This window comes from Dermacentor albipictus, chromosome 10 (assembly GCF_038994185.2).
Source record: "Dermacentor albipictus isolate Rhodes 1998 colony chromosome 10, USDA_Dalb.pri_finalv2, whole genome shotgun sequence".
Lineage (NCBI taxonomy): Eukaryota > Metazoa > Arthropoda > Arachnida > Ixodida > Ixodidae > Dermacentor > Dermacentor albipictus.
Genome location: NC_091830.1, coordinates 38,451,344 through 38,474,156, shown reverse-complemented (window position 1 = coordinate 38,474,156; position 22,813 = coordinate 38,451,344). Strand labels below are relative to the sequence as shown.

The 22,813-nt window shown below is 46.2% G+C and overlaps 1 protein-coding gene and 1 long non-coding RNA gene across 2 annotated transcripts in view; one reads left to right on the top strand and one right to left on the bottom strand.

Moving 5' to 3' along the window:
* Positions 1-22,813, top strand: part of LOC135911868 (uncharacterized) — a 63,574-nt gene that overhangs the window by 34,996 nt on the left and 5,765 nt on the right. Inside the window, exons 4-5 of the mRNA XM_070527388.1 lie at positions 5,061-5,200; positions 19,696-19,730. Coding sequence (XP_070383489.1) covers positions 5,061-5,200; positions 19,696-19,730 — 175 coding nt within the window. The remainder of the gene's footprint in view (positions 1-5,060; positions 5,201-19,695; positions 19,731-22,813) is intronic.
* Positions 21,907-22,813, bottom strand: part of LOC135911846 (uncharacterized) — a 128,641-nt gene continuing 127,734 nt past the window's right edge. The window contains exon 3 of the long non-coding RNA XR_011509048.1: positions 21,907-21,940. This is a non-coding gene — a long non-coding RNA (uncharacterized lncRNA). The remainder of the gene's footprint in view (positions 21,941-22,813) is intronic.

Below are 22,813 nucleotides of genomic sequence, written 5' to 3'. Positions count from 1 at the left end.
AGAATGATACTAGCAAACCTGATATTTTAACTGAGAGGAACTGCGAAGCAATAGTGCGATATACACGAAGCTTACCTCACGAGCTGGGATGTCTGCAAAGATAAAATGCAAGACCTGTTTGGCAGACCTGTCGGACGTGAGCTGGCAGCAAAAAAGAACTTGCGTGCCGTGCTCAGACATCCACAAAATCCTATATCGTGTACTTACAGAATGTGCTGGCTCCCTGTCGCAAGGCTGATAACAAAATGACCGAGGCGGACAAGATTGGTCAAATACAATATGTATTGCAGACGATGCCTTCAATTTCCTGATGAGTAAGGATTGTGCTACTATGGATGCAATTATAAAAGATTGCCGGCGCTTCGAACAAGCGAAGGGCCACCGCGTCGCTCATACTTTCGACAGATTGTCCAATACCACCGCGACATCTGCTTGCGAAGACCCGCTGCCTTTCGTTCAGCCGACAGGACGGGAACATATAACGCGCATCGCTCGCCGTGAAATTGAGGCCGTGGCTCCGGCTCCAGTTCGTTCCGACTGTCGCGAAAGCGTGCTCACTATCTCCCTTATAAAAGCGGTCGTTCGGGAGGAAATAGCAAGTTTGGGCATTCCATCTCTCTGCTCTGTCCGCCATGCACACACCTACCAGATTACACCGTCTGCTCGCTCTCAGACGCAAAGCTTTCCGCCACTCCGTCGCAACTCAGCTGACTGGCGCACAGCGGATGATAAACCCATCTGTTTTAATTGTTCCGGTATTGGGCACATCGCCTGTCATTGCAGCAACCACTGGTCGTCACCTCCTCGGTGGTCATCTCCGACTCACTACCCCCAACTACCAGACAACCGTACTTTATCGCCCTATGCGCCGACTAGGAACATCAACGCCGACAGTGCTCCACCAAGATCCAGTCGCTCCCCGTCTCCGCAAGGACGTAGGTCCCATTCGCCTCTCGTTCACCGCTCTTCGTTCCCATCTGCAACCGGTCTCTTCACTCCAGAAAACTAGGCGGTGCAGCTCCTGGAGGTAGAGCTGCAACTCCGACCCTGCGCACAAATATTCAGTTGAACCTGCCTACTCGTGGAAACCTACTGGACATTGAAGTTGATGGCGTTCCTGTTACATTTCTCGCTCACACAGGAGCGCAGCTTATAGTTATGAGCGCTGGTCTCCGCCGAAGGCTCAAAAAGGTTCTGACGCCCACCGTACCATGCACTGTGCGAGTCACCGATGGGAGTACTTCACCTGTTCTTGGAATGTGCACAGCACAAGGGACCATTGGGGGCCATTATGCCCTTGTTTCATTTATCGTCCTTGAGCACTGTCCGGACAGCCTAATTCTCGGCCTCGACTTCCTATTGAAACACTCTGCCCAAACTGACTGCTCCGCAGGTGTTGCACAGTTTGATCTGCCGCTTCCTGCCAACGCAACCACTTGTGCTTCACACCGCTTTTGTTGTGCTGAGTTTACAAGGCTGTCTCCAAAGGCGGCGACAAATGTCGTCCTGGCGCCCTGTACTCGCGTACGTGATGGCGAGTACGTCGTGTCGCCACTTACCGGCGTACTTTTGTCGCGCAATATTGCCCTACCAGATTCGCGAAAACTGCGCTCGCGTGCCCATATTCAATTTTGGATTTTCATCGTATGTGCTGCCACATGGTGTCGCCATAGCGCATATTATTCCTTTGAAATTATTTGAGATTTCTTCTTTGACCTCTGAATCCTCCCTCAGTACGAACGCACCTTTGTGATCCACTCCTTCCTACTCGACGCCGGCGGACGATGTTTCTAAGATGATCGCCCCTGACCTTCCTTCCGAGCAAACAGCTCTTCGTCAGCTCCTGTCATCTTATAGGGATATCTTTGATTTGGACGACCTTCCACTTGGCCAGATATTTGTTGTCAGGCATCGCATCAACACCGGTGACGCCAGCCCCATTCATAGGTGGCCATACTGTGTCTCCGCAAAAGAAAGGGTTATCATAAAGAAAGAGGTAGACAGGACGAAGAACAAGGACATCATTGAACTTTCCAGTAGCCCGTCGGCATCACCGGTTGTCTTAGTATAGAAAAAATACAGCTCGTGGTGCTTCTGCATTGACTACTGTCACCTCAACAGGATAACAAAGAACGATGTTCATCCCCGGCCTCGCATTGATGACGCGCTTCACCGCCCTCACGGATCCCAATACTTTTCATCAATTGACTTCTGCTCCAGCTATTGGCAGATTAGCGTCGATGAGATGGACCACGACAAAACCGCCTTCGTCACACCGGACGGCCTGTACCATTTTGAAGTCATGCCCTATGGATTATGCAATGCGCCAGCTAAATTCAGGTACATTATGGACTCTTGCGCGGCTTGAAGTTGTCTACATGCCTTTGTTACCTCGACGATGTGATTGCGTTTTCGCCGAACTTTGAGAGCCCCCTGCGGTGCCTCAAAACCATACTCTCCGTGTTTCGCAGGGCTGGCCTTCAGCTAAACTCCTCCAAGTGCCATTTCGGTCACCGTGAAGTTAACATGCTCGGCAATCTCGTAAATGAAGCCGGCATCCAAGCTGATTACAGAAAGATTGCGCCATGTCAAATTTTCCTGTACCTTGTTCAACAAAGGATGTCCGTAGTTTCCTCGGCTTATGCTCGTATTTCCGGTGATTTGTGAAAAACTTTGCCGAGATCGCTCCCCCTCTCACTGACCTTCTTCACAAAGACGTCTATTTCTCTTGGGGACTACTACAGGAAAAAGCCTTGTCTACCCTGATTGAGCGGCTTACAACTTCCACAATTCTGTCACACTTTGACCCTCTGCGCCCACTCAAGTACGAAGTGACGCCAGTGGTCATGGCATCGGCACTGTCCTCGCTCAGCATTAACAGGACCAAGACCGTGTCATCGCTTACGCCAGCCGCCTTCTTTCCACGCCCGAGCGAAATTACTCCATTACTGGGAGAGAATGTCTCGCGCTCGTATGGGTGGTCGCGAAATTTCGACCAAACCTTCTCGGTTGGAGATTCTGCGTCGTAACGGATCATCACGCCCTATGCTGGCTATCCTCTTTGAAGGACCGAACTGGACGACTTGCACGTTGGGCATTGCATCTACAAGAATATACATTTTCTATTATGTATAAGTCAGGGCGCCTGCATAAAGACGCTGACTGCCTGCCCCGAAATCCGGAGCATCAACTGGACGGTACCGATGCTGACTCGGATATCAGTGCTTTATCCCTCTCCGGTTTCCTCCATATTGGCGATGAGCAACGCAAAGACCCTGTTCTTCGAGCACTTATGGAGCACCTAAGCTCCTCGCCCAATGGCCCGTGCCTCCGGATGTTCACCTTGCGCGATGGAACTTTATACCGTGATTGGGTTCGTTCTGGCGGCCCGGAACTCCTCCTATTCGTTCCTAAGCACCTTCGACTGGCCGTGCTCCAGCAACTTCACAACACTATTACTGCTGGACATCTGGGCACCACTCGTGCTTACAATTGCCTGGGGCGCCGCTTCTTCTGGCCCGGCATTTACGGCTCTGTGCACCGTTATGTCGCTTGTTGCGACCTGTGTCAGTGCCGGAAGACGCCTGTTATGCCTCCCGCTGGTTTGCTTCAAGCAATTGATATCCCTACCGAGCCCTTGTTCCGTGTGGGCCTCGACCTACTTGGCCCTTTTCCAATTTCCATCAAAGGAAACAAATGGATTGCTGTAGAAACCGATTACGCCACGAGTTATGCCATCGCACGAACGCTGGCAACCAGCTGCGCTACAGATTTCGCCGACTTTTCACTATACTACGTCGTCCTGCATCACGGCACCCCTTGCCAGTTGCTGACGGATCGCGCCCGCTACTATCTATCGAAGGTTGTCGATGATCTGCTACGCTCCTGTTCTACAGAACACCAGCTTGCTGCCGCCTACCACCCTGAAACGAACGGCATCACCGAGCGACTAAACCGCACACTAACTGAAATGCTGGCCGTGTACGTTTCCGACGATCACCGCGACAGGGACGTCGCTTTACCATACATCACTTTCCCATACATCTCATCCCGTGACGACACTGGAGGATTTTCGCCATTTGACCTTTTGTGTGGCCGCTACCCCACCTTGCCCTTCGATACATTGCTACCTTCCGCAGTACAATCACCCAGCACTGTTTACGCTCGCGATGCTATTGACTTGGCCGCCCAGGCCCGAAATGTCACCCGTAATTGCCTCACAGTCTCTCAAGCTTCTCAAAAGCGACGCTACGGCCGTCGGCACCAACGCCACCATTTTTCACCTGGCTCCCTTGTCCTTCCCTGGACGCCTTCACGTCGCATCGGCTTGTCGGAAAAACTACTTTCCCGTTATTCTGGTGCGTACCAGACCTTACGCCAACTTTTCCACATGACATACGAGATCGCCCCAATCGATCAGCCTTCAGTGCCTCTCAACTTCACCAGCGATGTTGTTTACGTCACCAGGCTCAAGCCCTGTGTCCCCCCTTAAATGAGGCTCTATAACGTGCACCGGGAGGGAGCTGACCCCGCCGGGAGGTTGATGCTACGGTGAAGGGAAAAAAGAAGTTGAACTGGACTAGAGGAAGACGAAGTTTGACAGGTGCCTGAACGCCGTATACACCTGTTGTAAATATACATTATTTTACACTCGTGTGCCTGCTTTCTTCGTGCAACAATATGAAACGTCACGGTGATGGCGTCGTCCGAAATCGGCCTGGAGTGTGCATATAGTTAATAAAAATATTCACAAATTTCTTTAACCGCCATGCCATAGTACATGTGATGCAAGCAATGACTTTTGGTTAGGTGGAGGATGCGTTGGAGAACGCGTTATCGCGCCGAACCCAAATGTGTACATTACCCTCTTGATATGACTGTTTAAAAGGGTATTGCTTAATACACTCATTAATCCTGGTCAGATAAAAGAATGTCATCCTGTCAAATAGTGGAAAGAAGTAGAACATATATTACCAATTTATTAAACTTGGATAATTCTTGCGCAGCAAAAAGACTTTGTATGTAGCAAATAAAACGCTTCCCGTGATTTTTTTTTTCAGGGACAGAATATATGCGTAAATAGTACTAGTGCTACCTTTGGACTTCAACTAAATGGGACAGCCACACTTGAGAACCTTTTAAAATATGCAAATTCCACAGGAATTAATGAAACTAACTATATATTTTATTTTTTTGTAGGGTGAGTATTTTTTAAACTTCTGATGTAGGCAGATGGTGGTGTAGAAGAAAATGTAATGATAGGACAAAAAGCCAATTACTACTGCTAAAGTGCTACTCAGATACTGGTTTACTTTTGTAATTTAGCATTAGCCCATCAATAGGGAGGTCAGCGGCAATCTGTGAAGACCGTAACACTAAGGTTAAGGCGTGACTTTTGTTTAATTTCATGAAAGATGTTGATGGTACTTTGATAAAACTTTGATGAAAGATATTCAATAGGCATATGTTGAGAACGTGAACGCATAGAAACCATCAGTCTTATAAGCGAAGTTTTTTAGTTGGTAATTTTTGCACTCCTTAAATGTGGCCCTCAAGGAGGGCCTCAAATGAGAAAACCTGCAAGTTTGCCCGTACGCAAATGTTGCATGTGCGTGACCTTTACAATACCGGCAGTCAACACCAAAAACTGTTTCTGCCCAAAACGGCATTCACGACTTCTAATACAACAAGAAAATTAAAACAGGAGTTCCAACATATAGAGGTTTATGTTGTGCGAGTATTTTCAAATTGTTTCAAATGGATGACATTAAACAAATCTAAGCATATTCATGAATGGTTAGTGCTTCAGCACGTCTCGTGAACACGTGAATAATGAAAAACTACACCATAAGAGCCACGAAATCTCGCATACCTTTAGCTGTACTCAAGCAGCGAAGCTTTGCCTTTTGCCTTGCAGATTTCCATCATACTTTTCCGAGGGCAGCTCTTACGCGCCATTTCCAGCGGCGCACGTCAGCATCGGCGTCCCTCGTAAGGGAGCGAACGAGCCGAGCGAAGGATGATAGAGCGAACGTGGTGCGCAGCGAGAGATGAAATACGGAGATAGCGAAGAGAGCGCGAGGAGAAAAATTGAGGATGAGGGCATGATACCGCGTGAGGATACAACTGCAGTGACGCCCAAGACGGGCTCGGTGGCGAGAATCGCTACGAAATGGCGCCAGACTCACGCACGTCGTCTTTTCGCCAACGACTCCACCACCGGTACCATAAATGTAAAGAAAGCGCTGCATGAGCGCAGGTCTGTCTGTGCTAGCTGCGGTCAGTCGAGTCCAGGCGTCACTCACGCCCTTCCTTTCGCTCTCTCCCGAATGATTCAATGTGCTGCAGGAGACAGATTGCCCACGGCAGCAAGTATATCACGAAATGGAAAGACGTATGGCGCTGCGTTCAAGTTTCGCATTAGGGAGTATGGTAATCGTCGCTGAATTTTTCTGTTTTCTTCTTGTTTGGCAGCAGACGCTAAAAAATGGATGTGGCTTAGCTAAGGTTAAGCCCAGGATGCGAAGCATACTAGCCTTTATTTTAACGCGACAGCGTTAGGGAGCTCGTGTCACAGAAAAGCCGGTGTCGTCGGCGTCGGCTCAGGCGTGCGGCGCTTGCTCAGGCGCACATTTCGTTGTCGCGCCGAACGCTGCGTTGCTCCACGCTCACCGCGTCCGATGCGGGGCGCGTAGTCGCTGCGCCATAGCAAAGCCACCTAGAAACAGTCTCTGTAGCACGCCGGAACCTTCGCTTCTCATTCCAACGAGCAGCTCTGTCTCCAGGAGGCATCTCACCTCGTGAGTGTCTAGCAGAGGCAAGCGCAGCTGCTTATATACCGCCGCGACGCCGCGAGCGACGGCGCGAGTTGGAGCCCCGTTTCTCCTCTGTCGTGACGTCACGGTGTCACTTGGTATTGTAGGCGACACCGCCGCGCCTGAGGAGCTGGGTTGAGCCCTAGTAATATGCTTCGCATAATATCATACCTAGAAGCTGTCGACATGCTAATCATGAGGGTTTCTAAAGCACCTGCATTGCCACTATTGGCAGGATTCTGCTACCTTCAAGATGGACCCCGCTTTCCAAACAATAACCATTTCAGCGATACCTAATGCGCACAGGTGTTAAGATCGGCCCAGTAAGTCACCACAATGCTTATGCTAATTCCTCGATCAACCAGAACACCATTTGAATGGCCCTGCTTCGTCTGATCAGTCTTCAGAATTGCCCAAATTATTCAGGAAGAAACCGATCGACGGTTGAACAAGACAGAAGGAAAACGGTAGTGGCAGAGGAAAATTTTCCCTTAAAAAACAAACACTTTCGTCGCCAGTCTTCAACCATCAATAATCAGAGCAGTTGCACGATAGTCAAAGCACTAGCTGCATAGAAAAAGCGGATGCTAGTCCTCGTAAGTAGATGTGAATAAATGCTGGTATCGTGACAGTGTATTTGCTATTTGGCTGCTCATAAATTTGTATTGCTCTCCCCTACATTTCGCTGTCGAGCGTTACGTCATGGCGAAATAATTGTTTCAAATGCGTACATTCCTCACCGGGGAGTCTGCGTCAGCAAGTGTTTTGGGTATTGTAACCCCACGTATCACGTCAGGCCTGGCGCCTCCCGCGTTTAGCCGTGCGCGGCATAGCGGTGTCTGGAAAAAAGGGGATCCCGGGGCTTGAGCCGACGGTGGGTGTGAGGACCTTTAAGGCTCTGCGGTGAAGGTAGCACACCTCTTCCATCTCTGCTTGACATAGACGGCACCACCAGATTGTACCCATCTGGAGGAAGTCGGCAGTCGCCTTTTCATGTCACCGTCTTCAGTATTTTTCTATCCTATTTGATTTCTTTTACTCTCCTATCACATCTTCTCGTCCATCACTTCCTAATATTCCTAGGCGACTTGGGGTAAGCGTGTGTATGTGCCCTCCCTTGGGTATATATATTATGTTATAATGGCAATGTACGTACGGTCGGCGCCTGCAGCATTACGCTTTAAGCGTTGCAAAGACCCTCAGTCGGGCTCCATGGTGCATGGCTGCCATTGCTCCCGAAAGCAAACGGAACTTCTGTGGGACAACCAAAATTTCCCCACATACTTGATCATCCCCCTCCAAAGAGGGGACGCAGCGTTGAAATTAATGCATGTTTCTGTAAGCACCCTTCCTAAATTCCACATCGTACACAGTGAGAACACTGAAAACCGGCCACATCCAATGAATCCATCTTTATTTTCATTCTGTCAATGATACAGAAAGACGGACTGTGACAAAAAGCTCTTTTTCAGAACAGCTTGACTAGGCCACAGCCCCATAAAGCACGATTCGTTTCCCAACTCACAGTTGTAAAATAGTTGAACTGAACCCACACGGTGAGGTTATAAAGTGATTAAAATTACTAGCGGAGACCTACTTCATTATCCCCCTAAAACATGAGCACGAGAAACTCGGCAATCCTGTGATATTTGGTAACGAACCGATTTCTGTATCAGCAACACGATCAATGAATAGCTCACGCGAGTCGCATTGGAAAAAGACCTCCTATAGTCGTGGGAAGCTGAACTCCTGGAATAGTGGAAAAATCAAAATGGCACAGATGTAAAGCGTATCATCAATCGACTGGGCAACAAAGAAATCGCAACCAAACATCTTCGTGTAAAATCTGCATCTATCGTTCTGCCTGAAACCACTCAAACAGGATATATTAAGTTAACTGTCCGACTATATGTCCGAAACCCTTGACAGTGCTTCGAATGTGAAAGATTCGGCCGCGGCTCGCAGGGCTGTTGCGGCCAAATAACCTTTGCGATGTGTGGAGTCCAGGGCCACCCCTCCGACAAATTTGGTCGCACACCTCACTGTGTGGACCGCAGTGGTGACCACGCAGCCTACTCACGTTCCTCTCCAAACCGGAAAAAATTTACGTAAGCGCCTTAAAGCCAAGGAAAATATTTATTTTATGGAGTCCCGTAAGAGGTGCTCACATTGCCATGGTACACTTTATGCTGACGCGGTGCGTCGGGGAGCCGCGTCACAGCGGCCGCCGCGTAGCGCCCAGCCCGCGTGGAGCGAGCTGTCGCCTGTGCCTTCTGCCCCCGGAGCGGATGTAGTTAAGGCTGCTCGATCCATTCAGCACACAGGCCTGGTGACTCTAAGGTTGCCGACAAAATAGCTCTTGGCGACAGCCAGTGCTACGCGTAGAGAACCTGCAGGACCACCAGTGGCCCTGGTGGGTGCATGCAAGGCTGATTATGCCTCACCATCGCCTGCTCGCGCAGCCGAAGGTGCAGACCAGTGCAGCTCAGATCGAAAGGCTGCGTCATCCAGCTCCGGCCTGGTGGCCGTAAAGGTATCGTCTCGGAGGATGAGACCTTTACGCCCACCAGCCTATGAGTCGAGTTTCTCCCGCCGAACTTCTCCCTCGCAAGTGCGTATGCCCAGCGCCTCACAAAAAGCAGTGGACACTACACGTATCTTGATGGCAGACCAAGCGCCTAAGGCGCGGCGAGGCTCCCTCGACCTCTCCAGAAATGACAAACCCCGCGTTACAGGGCCTCGAAACGGCTCCGTAATCTAAGGCATCACTTCGTTTTTTTTACGCACAGCAACAATTTTCATTCAGTAAGGATACACAAGTTAGACACTGAAACATCAGAGGCCTTTTGAGAAACCTCGATGACGTACAAAAACTTCTCTACTAACACAAACTTAAAATCGGAACACAAGCTTTCTCCGACAGCGTGTTACGTTTACTAAAGACAGCAATGATTCTTTCGCTTTGTAAGGCGGTGTGGCCATTATAATTCACAAAAGTGTAGCTAGTCAACATTCACAGCTGCAAACTCCCTTTTAAGCAGTCGCAGTTCGAGTTGGTCTCCTAATCAAACTCATCTCCACTTGCTCGCTTTCTAGACCTTACCATTATCCCTTACACAGAAATGAATTTAAGTGCTCTAGCGAATAATTGCCAGAGCCTTATCTCTTAACGATTTCAATGCACCCACCAACCTGTGGGATGACTCTCGTATAGATGCGCAACGTCGTCTTGCTGAACAGTTTCTTTTCACCTCTGGTGCGTTTCTCCTGATTAAGAAGGAACCTACATATTACAGTCTCGCAAGTAGAAGCTCTTCTTCTACTGACCTTAGCATAATTTCTCCGTCTATATTACGTGATCTTATATTACCAAAATCCCTACGATAGCGACCACATTACGATACTACTGAGAACATCCAAAGAAAATGAATCTTCACCACCGGCTCCTCGGGGGAAGGCTGATACAGCCAACTGGGAGAAATTTGGAAAGCTTACTAGTAGCGTCTCGTGGGTTGACATGTCGTCGTTAGGAATTCATGCTGCTGTGCAGTATTTTACTACTTTAACAATTGATGCCGCTTCAAACTGCACATCTGAAGAAAGGGGTGTGGTACGCAAAAGCCGTGTCCAGTAGTGAAACGACAATTGCAGGAACGCTCGTATGAAACAAAACAAAGCGTGGAGGTTGCTAGGCACTTCTCCCACTGTGGACAATCTCATCAATTTTAAGAAGGTGAAATGCCTAGGCAGGAGAATGCGACAACAGGCCAGAAGAGAGAGTTTTCAGAAGATTTTATCGGATATCAACTCGTATACAGAGTGAGTCAATGTTGTAACAGAGTTAATAAGGTAATAGTGCGCGATACAATACACTCCTACTGGTAAACACTAAGGCCGATAGCTTGAAAGACCAAGGGAACTTCCTGGGCGCACATTTTCAACATCTGTTCAGCTCGCCGCACAATCTTGAAACATTTAGATCGATCAAAGCCAGAATAAAAGGACAGAAGCTGGAGTGAAAGTGCAAAAGAATACGAGGTATATAATGAGCCATACTAATTAGCTGAGCTACAGACATCTATAAACCTTGGCAGTAAAGATACTCCAGAAGCCGGCCGTTTAATACATGAAACGCGTAAGCATCTACTCGCCGAAACACACCAAAAATCCTCCTTATCCTTATCCTTCGATATGAGATCCATTTGGCCGGTAAAGAGGTCATTATAATTCGTATTTTGAAACACAGAAATGATACATCGTCTGTTTCGTGTTACCGGCCTAGTAGCCCCGAGAACGAACTACAGGGGTGCTGCGAGCACCGCTCGCGTGACGTCAGAGCAAGGACTTGCATCTGTCGTTTGCTACAGTTCGGGCGTTGTCCGGGCGCTTTCTACGCTGTTTTCGTTTGTTCGCCCTCGTTCTCTCTGCTTGTATACTTACGGTGGTCGTCTCAAATATATTTTTACGACGTCTTCCATCGCGAACATTTATTCAACGAGCTAATTTCTTGGACAGCAATGCAGCTCTACAAGGCAACGCTACAGTGCCAGCCGAAGGAGTGCAAACCCGCCCAATGAGGGTTTTAACGCGAGAGCGTTAAGGAGCTCGTGTCGCAGAAAAGCCGGTGTCGTCGGCGTCGGTGTCGGTGTCGGCGTCGGCGGCGTTGACCGTGAGCGATAAATCACGGCAGGCGCTTCATAAATAAAAAGCAACTTCCAAGATTGGCCCGGTGGGAATCGAACCAGGGTCTCCGGAGTGTGAGACGGAGACGCTACCACTCAGCCACGAGCTCGATGCTTCCAAGCGGTGCAAACGCGCCTCTAGTGAATGCGGTGTTGCCTTCGAAACGAGCCATGGAAAGTTATACTGCGGTGTATATCGGTAATTATGAACATGTAACGTACAGAAGTCACAATTACACGAGTTGCGAAGTGCGTTTCCGCTGCATTTCTTCTGCGCTTTCCGCACACGCAGAGCCATCTTGCGGCGAACACAGAAGACCCCCTCCTCTCAATGTACGGCGCTGCCCCGACAGGAGGCGCGCCGCGCGCGCATTGGGACCGCTGCCAGGCGCGTCGCGGGACTCCCTCTCCCCTGACGACGCTTCGCCGTGCTCCCGGTCCTTTCTTTAGATTACTATCTATCTCTCTGCACGTGCCGATCGCGACGTTTGGCTGGCGTAGATCGTTTCCCCTCCGAGACACCGAGTTCTTTGGTTCGTTCCGTTCGCTTAGGCGCACGTTTCGTTGCCGCGCCGAACGCTGCGTTGCTCGACGCTCACCGCGTGATAGGTCGGCGCTAAGTCCGATGCGGGGCGCATCGTAAGTGATCGCTGTGCCGTAGCGCAATGTCTTATACCCCTTGGCGGGTCGACGGGAACGCTGTCGCGTCCCACTCTTGAAGGCGAAGCTTAAGCGTCCTCCAATTTTTTTCATGCGCGGATGGACAATCGCAAAACACAAAGCACACAGGAATCTAGTTCTGATACCATACCTGCCGTGGTGCAACAAGTATGTGAAAAACGCTGGCTATATATGTCTTCTACAATAGTTACTTTGATTTTAATCCACTAAAACAGGTTTGCTCACGACAAGTAGTTCATGGTGTAATATCGAATTTTTGCATTTCTTCAAAGAAACGCTCGGCAGTAACACGGGGACTTAACTAATACTCGAGTTAGGTTCTACAAGCACCACTTGCTTCTTTAACTGCTTGTCAACATTAGGTGGTTCGTCACGTGTTTATTTTAAGCAGCGTAAATTTGAAGTAATGTTAATGAATGCTTTTGGAGCTATTTATACAATACAAATAGGAATGTACGAATATATATTTCCTTTTCCGTGATACACGTTCAACTCACATGAGAAATTTACTCGTGCTTCTTGCTTGAGGAATATACATGACGAATCTGGCGAACTTACACAGGCTGCTCGGCCCAATTTTTTAGTGAAGTATGCATCTTCGACCGCATGGCTGCAGCCAAAAATAAGTCGAAGCGTCGATCATTAGTACTATGGGACATATTGAAGATATCGAAATTCCCCGATGGTGGGTCAGAAATCAAGTGAAAGTATACATGCAAGGCTTGTGGTGCTTTCTTTATGAATATTTGCGTTTTTATTCGAGCAAACTCTTTTGTGTACCCACGAAGCGAATAGTTATCCGTTTGTATAATTCAAGAACGCTGGATCCAGACGTGGTGAGACAGAAGGTGCTTGAACTTTCCTTTTCTAGGCAATCTAAGCTGCGCTGCAGTAGCTCAAGAATACTTTAGCCATTCCAGTTGGCGCTGTAAAACATGCTTTATGGTTTCAATTGGAAGTTGTAGTGAACTGATGGGTTTCGCGAACATAGCGTGCCTCGCCATACCTACAGTCGATTGCTACCGTTACGTGATCAGGGGTGTGCCACATTGTCGATAAAGGCTACTGAGGGCCACTATGCAACATTTAATCATTTTCAATTGATTGGCTCTCGATCTTAACAAAGAAACTTTTCTCTCAGCTGATTGCTACTATGGTGTTTGTGAATTAACTATGTAAATACTCTACAGGACGCGCCGCCGTGTTAGCAGCCATGAGCAATTCGTTTTTTGGAGGCCTGTTTCAGAGGGGGGATGAAAATAGCAGCAAACGTTTCCATAAGAATAGCGCGCCTAGTTTTTTTCGCATTAATGAATGGCCATATTAGAATAGAACAACACACCAGAGTAATAAGAATCATGATGCCAGCTTCGCTGGGCAGTGTGTTTCTTACATCGGATAACATGCTGATGCCAATTACCAAGATTTTTCTTCCATGTAAAATGCAATGTCTCTCATCACTAAATACTAAGAGGAATGTTAAGTGTTTAGCCAGGCATCATACACAGCTTTGCGTGTTGAATTAGCAGACATTATTTTTACGCAAAATTTACGGATAGACACGGCGCATATGTGCATTCCAAAACCAGTAGACTCATTTAACGCTACATAGCTTGCGACATCCAAGCCGCAAAGTTTCTCGACTCACGCGCTTTTGAAGAACAAACTGTGATTAAGGCATGGCAGCTGAAAGAAGCCGACGTATCCTTCAATACGTAAGGCTCGAGCCACCCATACCCTAAGCATACACGAAGGGAACGAGCGTGCGCGGCAGTCGAGCGAGCCGGAGCTAGCGGAGTCCTGGCCGTGACGTCACTCGCGAGAGGGCGCCACTCCTAATTCTCGCTGCTAATAGCACTAACAAGCTGTGTTTGGAAAGTCTTCAAAACAGTAATAAACCGCCGCCTGTTACATTTCCAAGAATCGACCAAACTTCTTGAATCATACCAGCAGAGATTTGGCAGGGGTCGATCTACCTATCGCCATCTGATACGCATTGAGGCACAAATTCCTGAAGCTCTTTTACAAACGCAGTTTTTCTTCTGACAATTTTTAATATAGAAATGTGCGCGACACAATTTGGCGCTTTCAAATCCTCTGTGATCTGCTTGTAATGGGAGTCCAAGGCAACACATTGAATGTGATTCCGAGTTACTTCTCCCATTGCACGTGCCGTCTTAAAGTTGGTAACATTCTGTTTTATCCGTTTACGCAGGAATCTGGTATTCCACGGGGTGGTGTGTTGAGCTACATTCTTTTTATTGTCAAAATGAATTCGCCCCACAATTGCATAACGTGTAATATATGTTATTCTGTAACTATAGATTACATCCAGATAGGTTACAATTCACGTAATCAAAGTACCAGAGACCCGCCGTGGTTGCTCAGTGGCAATGGTGTTAGGCTGCTGAGCACGAGGTCGCGGGATCGAATCCCGGCCCCGGCGGCCGCATTTCGATGGGGGCGAAATGCGAAAACACCCGTGTACTTAGATTTAGGTGCACGTTAAAGAACCCCAGGTGGTCGAAATTTCCGGAGTCCCCCACTACGGCGTGCCTCATAATCAGAAAGTGGTTTTGGCACGTAAAACCCGATAGTTTAATTTAAAGTACCAGAGAGTGACAAGTACAGCTTGGCCTAAATAGTCTAAGTCAGCAGAGCAGAAGGGTTTTAAACTAAACCCTCGAAAAAGTACGTCCGTCCAGTTCTCCCTCAAGAAAGGAATACTGCCAGACCCCATAACACATCTCAATAGAGGAGAGCTATCTGTGAGCCGTGAACATTAATATCTAGGTATCGTTTTATACTGAAACTTTTATCCCGCACTTAAAGCATCTTAAAGCAATATGCCTTAAGACTATAAACCTACGTAAGCTCTTGTTACGGATTACCTGGGGAAGCGACAGGCGGTGCTTTAAACCTTACACAGAAGTCCAATCTTATCACGCCTTGTCTACGGAGCCATAGTCTGATTCTGCTACACTTAGTGCTCGGAATATTCTAGATCCTCTTCATCACTTAGGCATGCGCCTTGCTACAGACACCTTCAAGACTAGTCCTGCGCAAAGGCGGTCATATTTAGGACCAAAGGACATATTTAGGCTTTCGTATCCCTTGAAGGTAAAATCACCTGTACATTATTCCTGTCATTCAATTATTCACGACTTCTCCAGGACCAGGCGATTCAATAACTGCCCATCCACAAGGCCTCCTCTCTCCCTGCACTTGGAAGCACTGTCAGAAGAAACAGGCGTCCTTCTTTCAATGAATCTCCTAATGGCTCCTTATCGGCTTCCACCGCCTTGGGAGAGGGCGATTATCTAACGTAACATCTCTTTTTTAAAGATATCAAAACGAGCGCCTGAGGCACACATACTTGCACACATATACTTGCCTCTTTAACAGAAGGAGAAGTGCTCCTGTGAAGAAAATTATGCAGATGCTTCGAAGTCTTCTGGTGTTGTTTACGCAGTTCTAGGACAATCGTTTTAATATCCGGCCCACTGTATCCATATCCAAGTATTTTTATGGCGATAGCATACGCGATTATTTCTGCAGTTAAACACTAGGGCCACTGTTTTTACGGACTGAGTGTAGTTCAAGCCCTTGTCAATTCACAATAACGTAAAAACAATGTTTTAATGAACTGCATGCATTAAAATGATCTGCTTATATGGAAAAACAGGTACTAATCTTTTGTTCTGTGTTTTGCCACAGTGGAATAAAAGTCAATCAAGCCGCTTACGAGGTAGCTACCTCATTAGCTTTTAGCGACACCGACACAAACATACCTATTTTAGCCACGGGCATTAAACGATGCTTACCTCACAAGCTGAAGACGCACTGGCAGAAACGGTGGGATTTCGAGGTATCCAATAAACTGCACTTGATCCAATCCAAGTTAGGGCACTGGATGTCGGACAGAACAGCACGATACCAGGAATTGCTTCTTTTTCGATTAAAAATAGGTCGTACCGTCGGCACCCACTCTTCCCTACTGAGTGGAAGTGAGCATCCCTCATGTCTGAGTTGTGGCGACAGCCTTACAGTTAGTTCTCCGTATGCCCATCCAGTGTTTAAAAATTCAGTGTATGCCGCTTATCCCAGCAATTTTTCTTAGTAACGAAACGCTTATTAACCTCGTAACAGTTTGTAGCTTTCTAGATGAAGTTAACATGTTAGAAATTATTTGGCCTAGTCATGAGTAGCACGGCCTCGCCTTTGAGGCTATAGCTGCACTGACATGATTGCATACAGCATGTACCTCGGAGCTCTTGCTTTATTTCAAGAGTCATTTCAAGATAGAACTGCTTGAACGCATGCTAATATAATACCTCTTCTATTTATAGCGAAACTTTTACGCCCTCTTTTTTTATAGGGTATTGTCAATGTATTATTTCTTATATATTGTCCGTAGTTTACAGCGACCAGTTTTTAGGCCTCCTTACTGACATATCACATCTGCATTTGTAACTTAATTTGACTATTTCCTTACATATACAACTCATTACCATATGTGATGGCACTCATTGTCCATAGCTGGACGTTTCGCCATTAAACGCCATAGATCAATCAATCCATCAATCAACGGCGTACAGTCATCTTTGTGCTAAGCAAGCACATAGAAAACTGAGTTCAAGTGGTACTCTTGCTTGCTTTTATCCAGTGCATGATGGATGTTTGTCGCTTCTGTAACGACGTCATCTCACCTGATGACCTTAAAAACCTTCCGTCTCGGCGGGCTGCTGGAAAAAGTTCACTAAGGAGTTCAAGCAGGCATGTTGTCGGCGACCAACACCAGTAGCGCGGTTCTGGCTGTGTGCCTGTAGGACCCGCATGTGGACCCAAAGTCACATGCTCTCGCTGAGAAACGGCTTTGGCCAGTAGAGTTTCTCCCCTTATTTTTACCTCTGTCCCCGAGGGATGTCTGCCGCAGGCCTCCAGTAGGGTGCCTCGATGCGCCCTGTCTATGAGCGTGTCATATAGACGCACCACAGTATCGAGGACCGGAAGCGGGCTCGATTACTTCGAATTTTCCCCCTAACCGAAGAGCACGTCTGAGGCGGTTTGACTTAAGCGGATTTTTTTATTAGTTGTATAGAAAACCAGACAAAAGTTCCCATTTTGTTCGTTATATCGAGGAATTTGTCTTAACCACGGTTTGTCGTAACAAGATTTCCCTGATTCTTTACAAAGAATGGTCTGCCTGCGACCACCATTTATCGGGACGAGGATCCGACAGCGTTTCACAAAAACAGATTCGGCAATAAGTGCCACGGATGAATGAGCGATAGTGAGGTCATCATATTCGGGCGATCTATATAAGAAAATAAGTGCTAGTTGTAGTGCTGCACCTTATATATGTGAAAAATTGCACTCACCATTCAAGCAAGACGTGTTAGCTTGTGGCACCTGCTCAGCTGAGTCAGACAGATATACGAACAGAAGAGGTATGCCCACAATGTCGAAGCGTGCATCGCACCTCTACTACTGGGTCTGCTGCATTATCAGACACTGCCGGACTTTCTCGAAACAATAAAATTCTGTAGAACTTCCAAAAAAGTCAATCTTTACCGCGAAGCTGCATATTGCGAGCCGATTCATCTGTCCGTCCATCCAACTGGTGCAGCCTTTCAAGCCATTGTTTATTGAACCGTCGGGGTTAAGTCAGTGATAAACAACAGGACCTCACGTTTCAGCTTTGCTGGTTAACCAGCTGTATGGAGGGCCTGAAGGATATTTTTTTCCTAGCCAACGGCTATGGATTTCATAGTACTTACGATGAATCTACATGGCTCTGCAACGGTCAGATATTCGGACGCATTTACCTCTGCTTATAGAAATACTTAAATAAGACTGTGAGGGCACCATTTCTACCCTTGTATAAGGGCTGCTAATGAGACAGAAGTAACCCGCACTTACCTCTGAAAAGCAAAACGCCATTTAGTATGGACGTACATTAGTTAGGAACAACTGGTGTTAAATGTCTTCTGAGCGCACACTGCCGCCTGAGGGTGCTACATGAAGAGTTCGCTTAGAAGGCTTTGTCATTCGCATAGCCTTCACAATATGTGAATGACGTTTCATCGATATCAATGCAACCTCCTGGCTATACAGGAGTATCTAAGGTTAATGCGAGGGTTCTGCAGAGCAAAACAATATTGGTGGACGAATAAATATATTGTTTCGTGCACCAAATGCATCTTTCACGTTTAGAAATATTTTAAATTATTTTGTTATACACAGTTCTTTTATAAGTCAGTGCAAATGGTATTTAAGCATAATAATACCTTTATTATTCGTGAATACCTAGATTAACATATGGCAAACTACATTCCACAGATTCGCCGTTATTTCTTTTAAAAGTTCGACCATATTTATGCCTTTTATGTGCCCTCTGCACCTGAAGCTTTATGCACGCCTTTGTAGCCTTCGCAGTGATCGAAAAGATAAATTGTGTTACTTTGTTTCACGAAGCAGGAATTTAACAATAAACTGCACCAAAAGAGTTCAGTCAAACTTCTTTTGTAGTTCCCAGGTTAAAGGCAGACAATATACTCCGGCAATCCCCTCAAAATTCACAACGTTACGAATTGCACTTGTATTTTTAATGCCTTCCATAACAGCTATTTTGTTTCATTTCGCATTGATTCCATCGTACTGAGCATCCCTCTAGGCGGTTTATACAAATGGTACAGTAAAAAAAAATGTAGTTACTGTATCATACTTGTTCGCGCACATCGTGTGATGTTTGGTAATTTCTTCTGTTGACTGATTGTTGCTGTCATATCATGAGAAAGGAAGTCGAAATATCTGCAACATCTCTTGAAGAAGAGGAAAGTCAACATCGGCATAAAAGTGGCAAGAAGTTCCGCTTCATTCAGAGCAGGGAGTCAGCACTTCATATTATCTAAACACCTCTCAGTGCGGTCATTGAACAACCGGTATTTTTGCTTCCGAAAACTCATCTGACGAAGCGTAGTTGCTACATCCGGTAGAAACGCATCTCAGCAAAATACATCTCGGTGTCTGATTGGAAATGTCGGATGCAGCCATGCTGGATAGATGCTCCGCTAGTTATCATGTGTCGAGAGTGTGCTTTGGCCACCGTAATGTTTGGCTACTCGTTTTGGTCCTGACCTCTTGCGCGATTGACGATCAACCATCCATCCAAGCCTAGTCATTTTCCTTGTGAGGTTGCCTGAGGCAGCTGCGTGCAATAAGGAAGACCGACACGCTTGTCTCGACAGCACAACGAGAAATTACTAGGCTTATTAGCATGTCAATCATATATACTTACTATTGTTACTTAGCGTAATTGTCAAACATTTCTTAAAAGCAATTGTGTCTGTTGCGGTAATTGCACATTCCTTGTTTTACGGCCGAGCACGTGAGATCGCTTGTGAACCGACTGTATACTACAGCTGATGTACAGGATAACTCCATAAAAATTGTGTCATATGATGAGTGCAAAAGAAGAATCGTATGTCTAAATTTTCATCACTTCTGTTTTACAGGACCTCCTTTGATGTGAACATCACACAGACTGATGGTATGATCATTACACCACTCGTGAAGTCGTTAGACGGAATGGTTACTTTATATCAAATTGTGATACAGTTTCTAGCTATAAGACCTTGAGGCAAATCTGGTGCCGCTGTCTATTGGATTTGCCTAAGGGCTGCCGTTCCGTCATGGAAATCACGGCATATGTGCCTACGAGGCTTGTGTTGGCTGGTTTCTCAGATGCTTCGTCTAAAACGTCGATATGGCGACACAAATAACACTTTCTTAAAGTAAGAGCATCATAAAATGTTTTAATTCATGGTGCTTGTCTCAATGGTGTCGTCGTCAAGGTGTCATGACATTCTGAGAGCGATGCCAATCCGAATGTACAGTATACCGGCATTCCCATGCATACCACCGCGCACGTAAGCCAGATTTTCCTCTAGGTAATCCACTGAGACACTATGAAACTAGCTTCCCGCTCATCGCCATTGTTGTGTTTCTTCAGATAGATTACCGGCAGATACAGACATATTGAGCTCGGCCACCACAAGGGCCAAGTGGACCGCCTAGAGATTCAGCAGTAAACTTTATATAATAATGCATCATATATATATATATATATATATATATATATATATATATATATATGAAAAGACCTGGATTGTGAAGAGATGGGGATAAGAGGTGATGGCGAATTCCGATAGTAACTTCCGATTCGCAGGTGATATTGCCTTGCTTAGTAACTCAGGGGACCAATTGTAACGCATGCTCAGTGACCTGGAAAGGCAAAGTAGAAGAGTGGGTCTAAAAATTATTCTCCAGAAAACTCAAGTAATGTTTAACTCTCTCAGAAGAGAACAGCAGTTTACAATAACTAGCGAGGCACTGGAAGTGGTAAGGGAATACATTTACTTAGCACAGGTAGTGACCGCGGATCCAGATCATGAGACTGAAATAATCAGAAGAATAAGGAAGGGCTGGGATGCGTTTGACAGGCATTCTCAGATCATGAACAACAGGTTGCCATTATCCCTCAAGAGAAAAGTGTATAAGAGCTTTGTCTTACCAGTACAACCTACGGGGCAGAAACCTGGCAGCTTACGAAAAGGGTTCAACTTAAATTGAGGACGGCGCAACAACCTATGGAAAAAACAATGATGGGAGTGACGTTAAGGGGATAAGAAGAGAGCAGATTGGGTGAGGGAACAAACGCGAGTTAATGAGATCTTAGTTGAAATCAAGAGAGAGAAATGGGCATGAGCAGGGCAGACAACCGATAGTCCTCAAGGGTTACGGACTGGATTCAGTGAGAAGAGAAGCGCAGCAGGCGGCGGCCGGAAGTTAGGTGGGCGGGTAAGATTATGAAGGTTGCAGGGACAACATGGCCACAATTAGCACACGACCAGGATAGTTGAAGTAGTATGGGAGAGGCCTTTACCCTGTAGTGTGCATAGACAGGCTGATGATATACATATATATATATATATATATATATATATATATATATATATATATATATATATATATATATATATCCACCTAAATTTCCCATAATTTATCGTTTATTTCGTTCATTTATTTAGCACAGGTAATTGCCCCTGTGTTGTCCTTGTCAGTGTTTGTTGGCTACTTATATGACTAATAAAAATCGGGCCCCTTAGTTAACCCCTTCCTTCTCATATATATATATATATATATATATATATATATATATATATATATATATATATATATATATATATATATATCTATATATATGCGTGTCTATGTGTGGCACATTGGGGGGCCCTAAACCACCCCCGATATTTTTTTTTATAGATTTCAAGTAAGTATGGGCATCGAACTCAGAATTTCACCCCGTTCAACGAAGCCAAGCGCGGCAGCTCTACACGTCGCGGGCGCCCCAGGAGATCAAAAAACACCCCCATGCTCCTCAACGGTCTTTCCCGTGACCCCAGCGCTCGTCGTGACCCCACTACGGTTCGCCTGTTAATGTCGCCAGGAGCAAAAACTGTCGATTGGTCAAACAAGAAGCTAGGACTTCCATTTAGTCTGCTAGCACGTATGTGCGCGCCCTTCTCTTCCTCGTCGCGCTGCTCGCTCGGAACTATGGCCCACAGCGGAAGTGCCAAATCACTCGCGTTCGAAGACAGATGGGCTTAGCAGCCTGATTAGCTGCTCCAACTGAATCAGACAGTGCTTCGACATGGCCAGAAGGCATCCGTGGGTGGGTCTTGGCTGCAAAAGCTCCGACTGAAAAAAAAAGAAACGACATGACACCGGCTGTCTGCATTCACCGTTTTATTTAACAAGTGCTTCTGTCATCTCCCTGCATCTTATCTGCCATAAAATGAAGAAGAAAGTAAATAATATCCTTTCCTAAAGAACTCAAGTTTGCATCTTTGCTGCGCAAATTGCAGTTTGCAAGCTACCTGTGTATAAGTTGGCATTGAATTAAGAATACGTGGTTGGAGGCCTATAAAAGTAAGAATAATGTTAACGAGGTAAAACAACATTCTGAAAAAACCTTTAGCATTAATAATTTATGGCTTGTCTACAACGAATGGGAGAAGTTGCCTGCCAGCGTTTCTGCATGTGAGTTTTTTCCTCGAAAAACCGTCTTATCGCTGAGCTGCCTGTTTCACACATACGCTAAAAATATAGTATGAACACTCACGCACAATGTCTGCCCGGACTGACGTATAACAAATAATGAAAGCAGTAATTGAGTCAGAGCAACAAACTTTGTAGTAGCTGATTTCGATATCATTGGCAAACTTGATCACTTGGTGGTTTTCAAATTAGCAAGTTTTCTTATATTTATAATGCATTCCAAAGCCGGCTCCAGTTTCACGGTGGGTTTTTTTCAATATATTTTTGGTACACAATAACATATAAAGCCCGTACTATGAGTCTGAAGCTTCAGGAACGTCTATGTAATAGAATGGTTTATCCACGTCCAATAAGTATTAAATTAGTTTACATTTCCTTTCACGAAAAAATGTTCAGACACATCAATGTTTTTGAAGACAAAGTAACTTAACGACTATGACACGAGTTCTTTATTATTCATATGGCATATAAACGTATCTGTGGTACTTCGCGTGAACACTGAACGCGTGCATT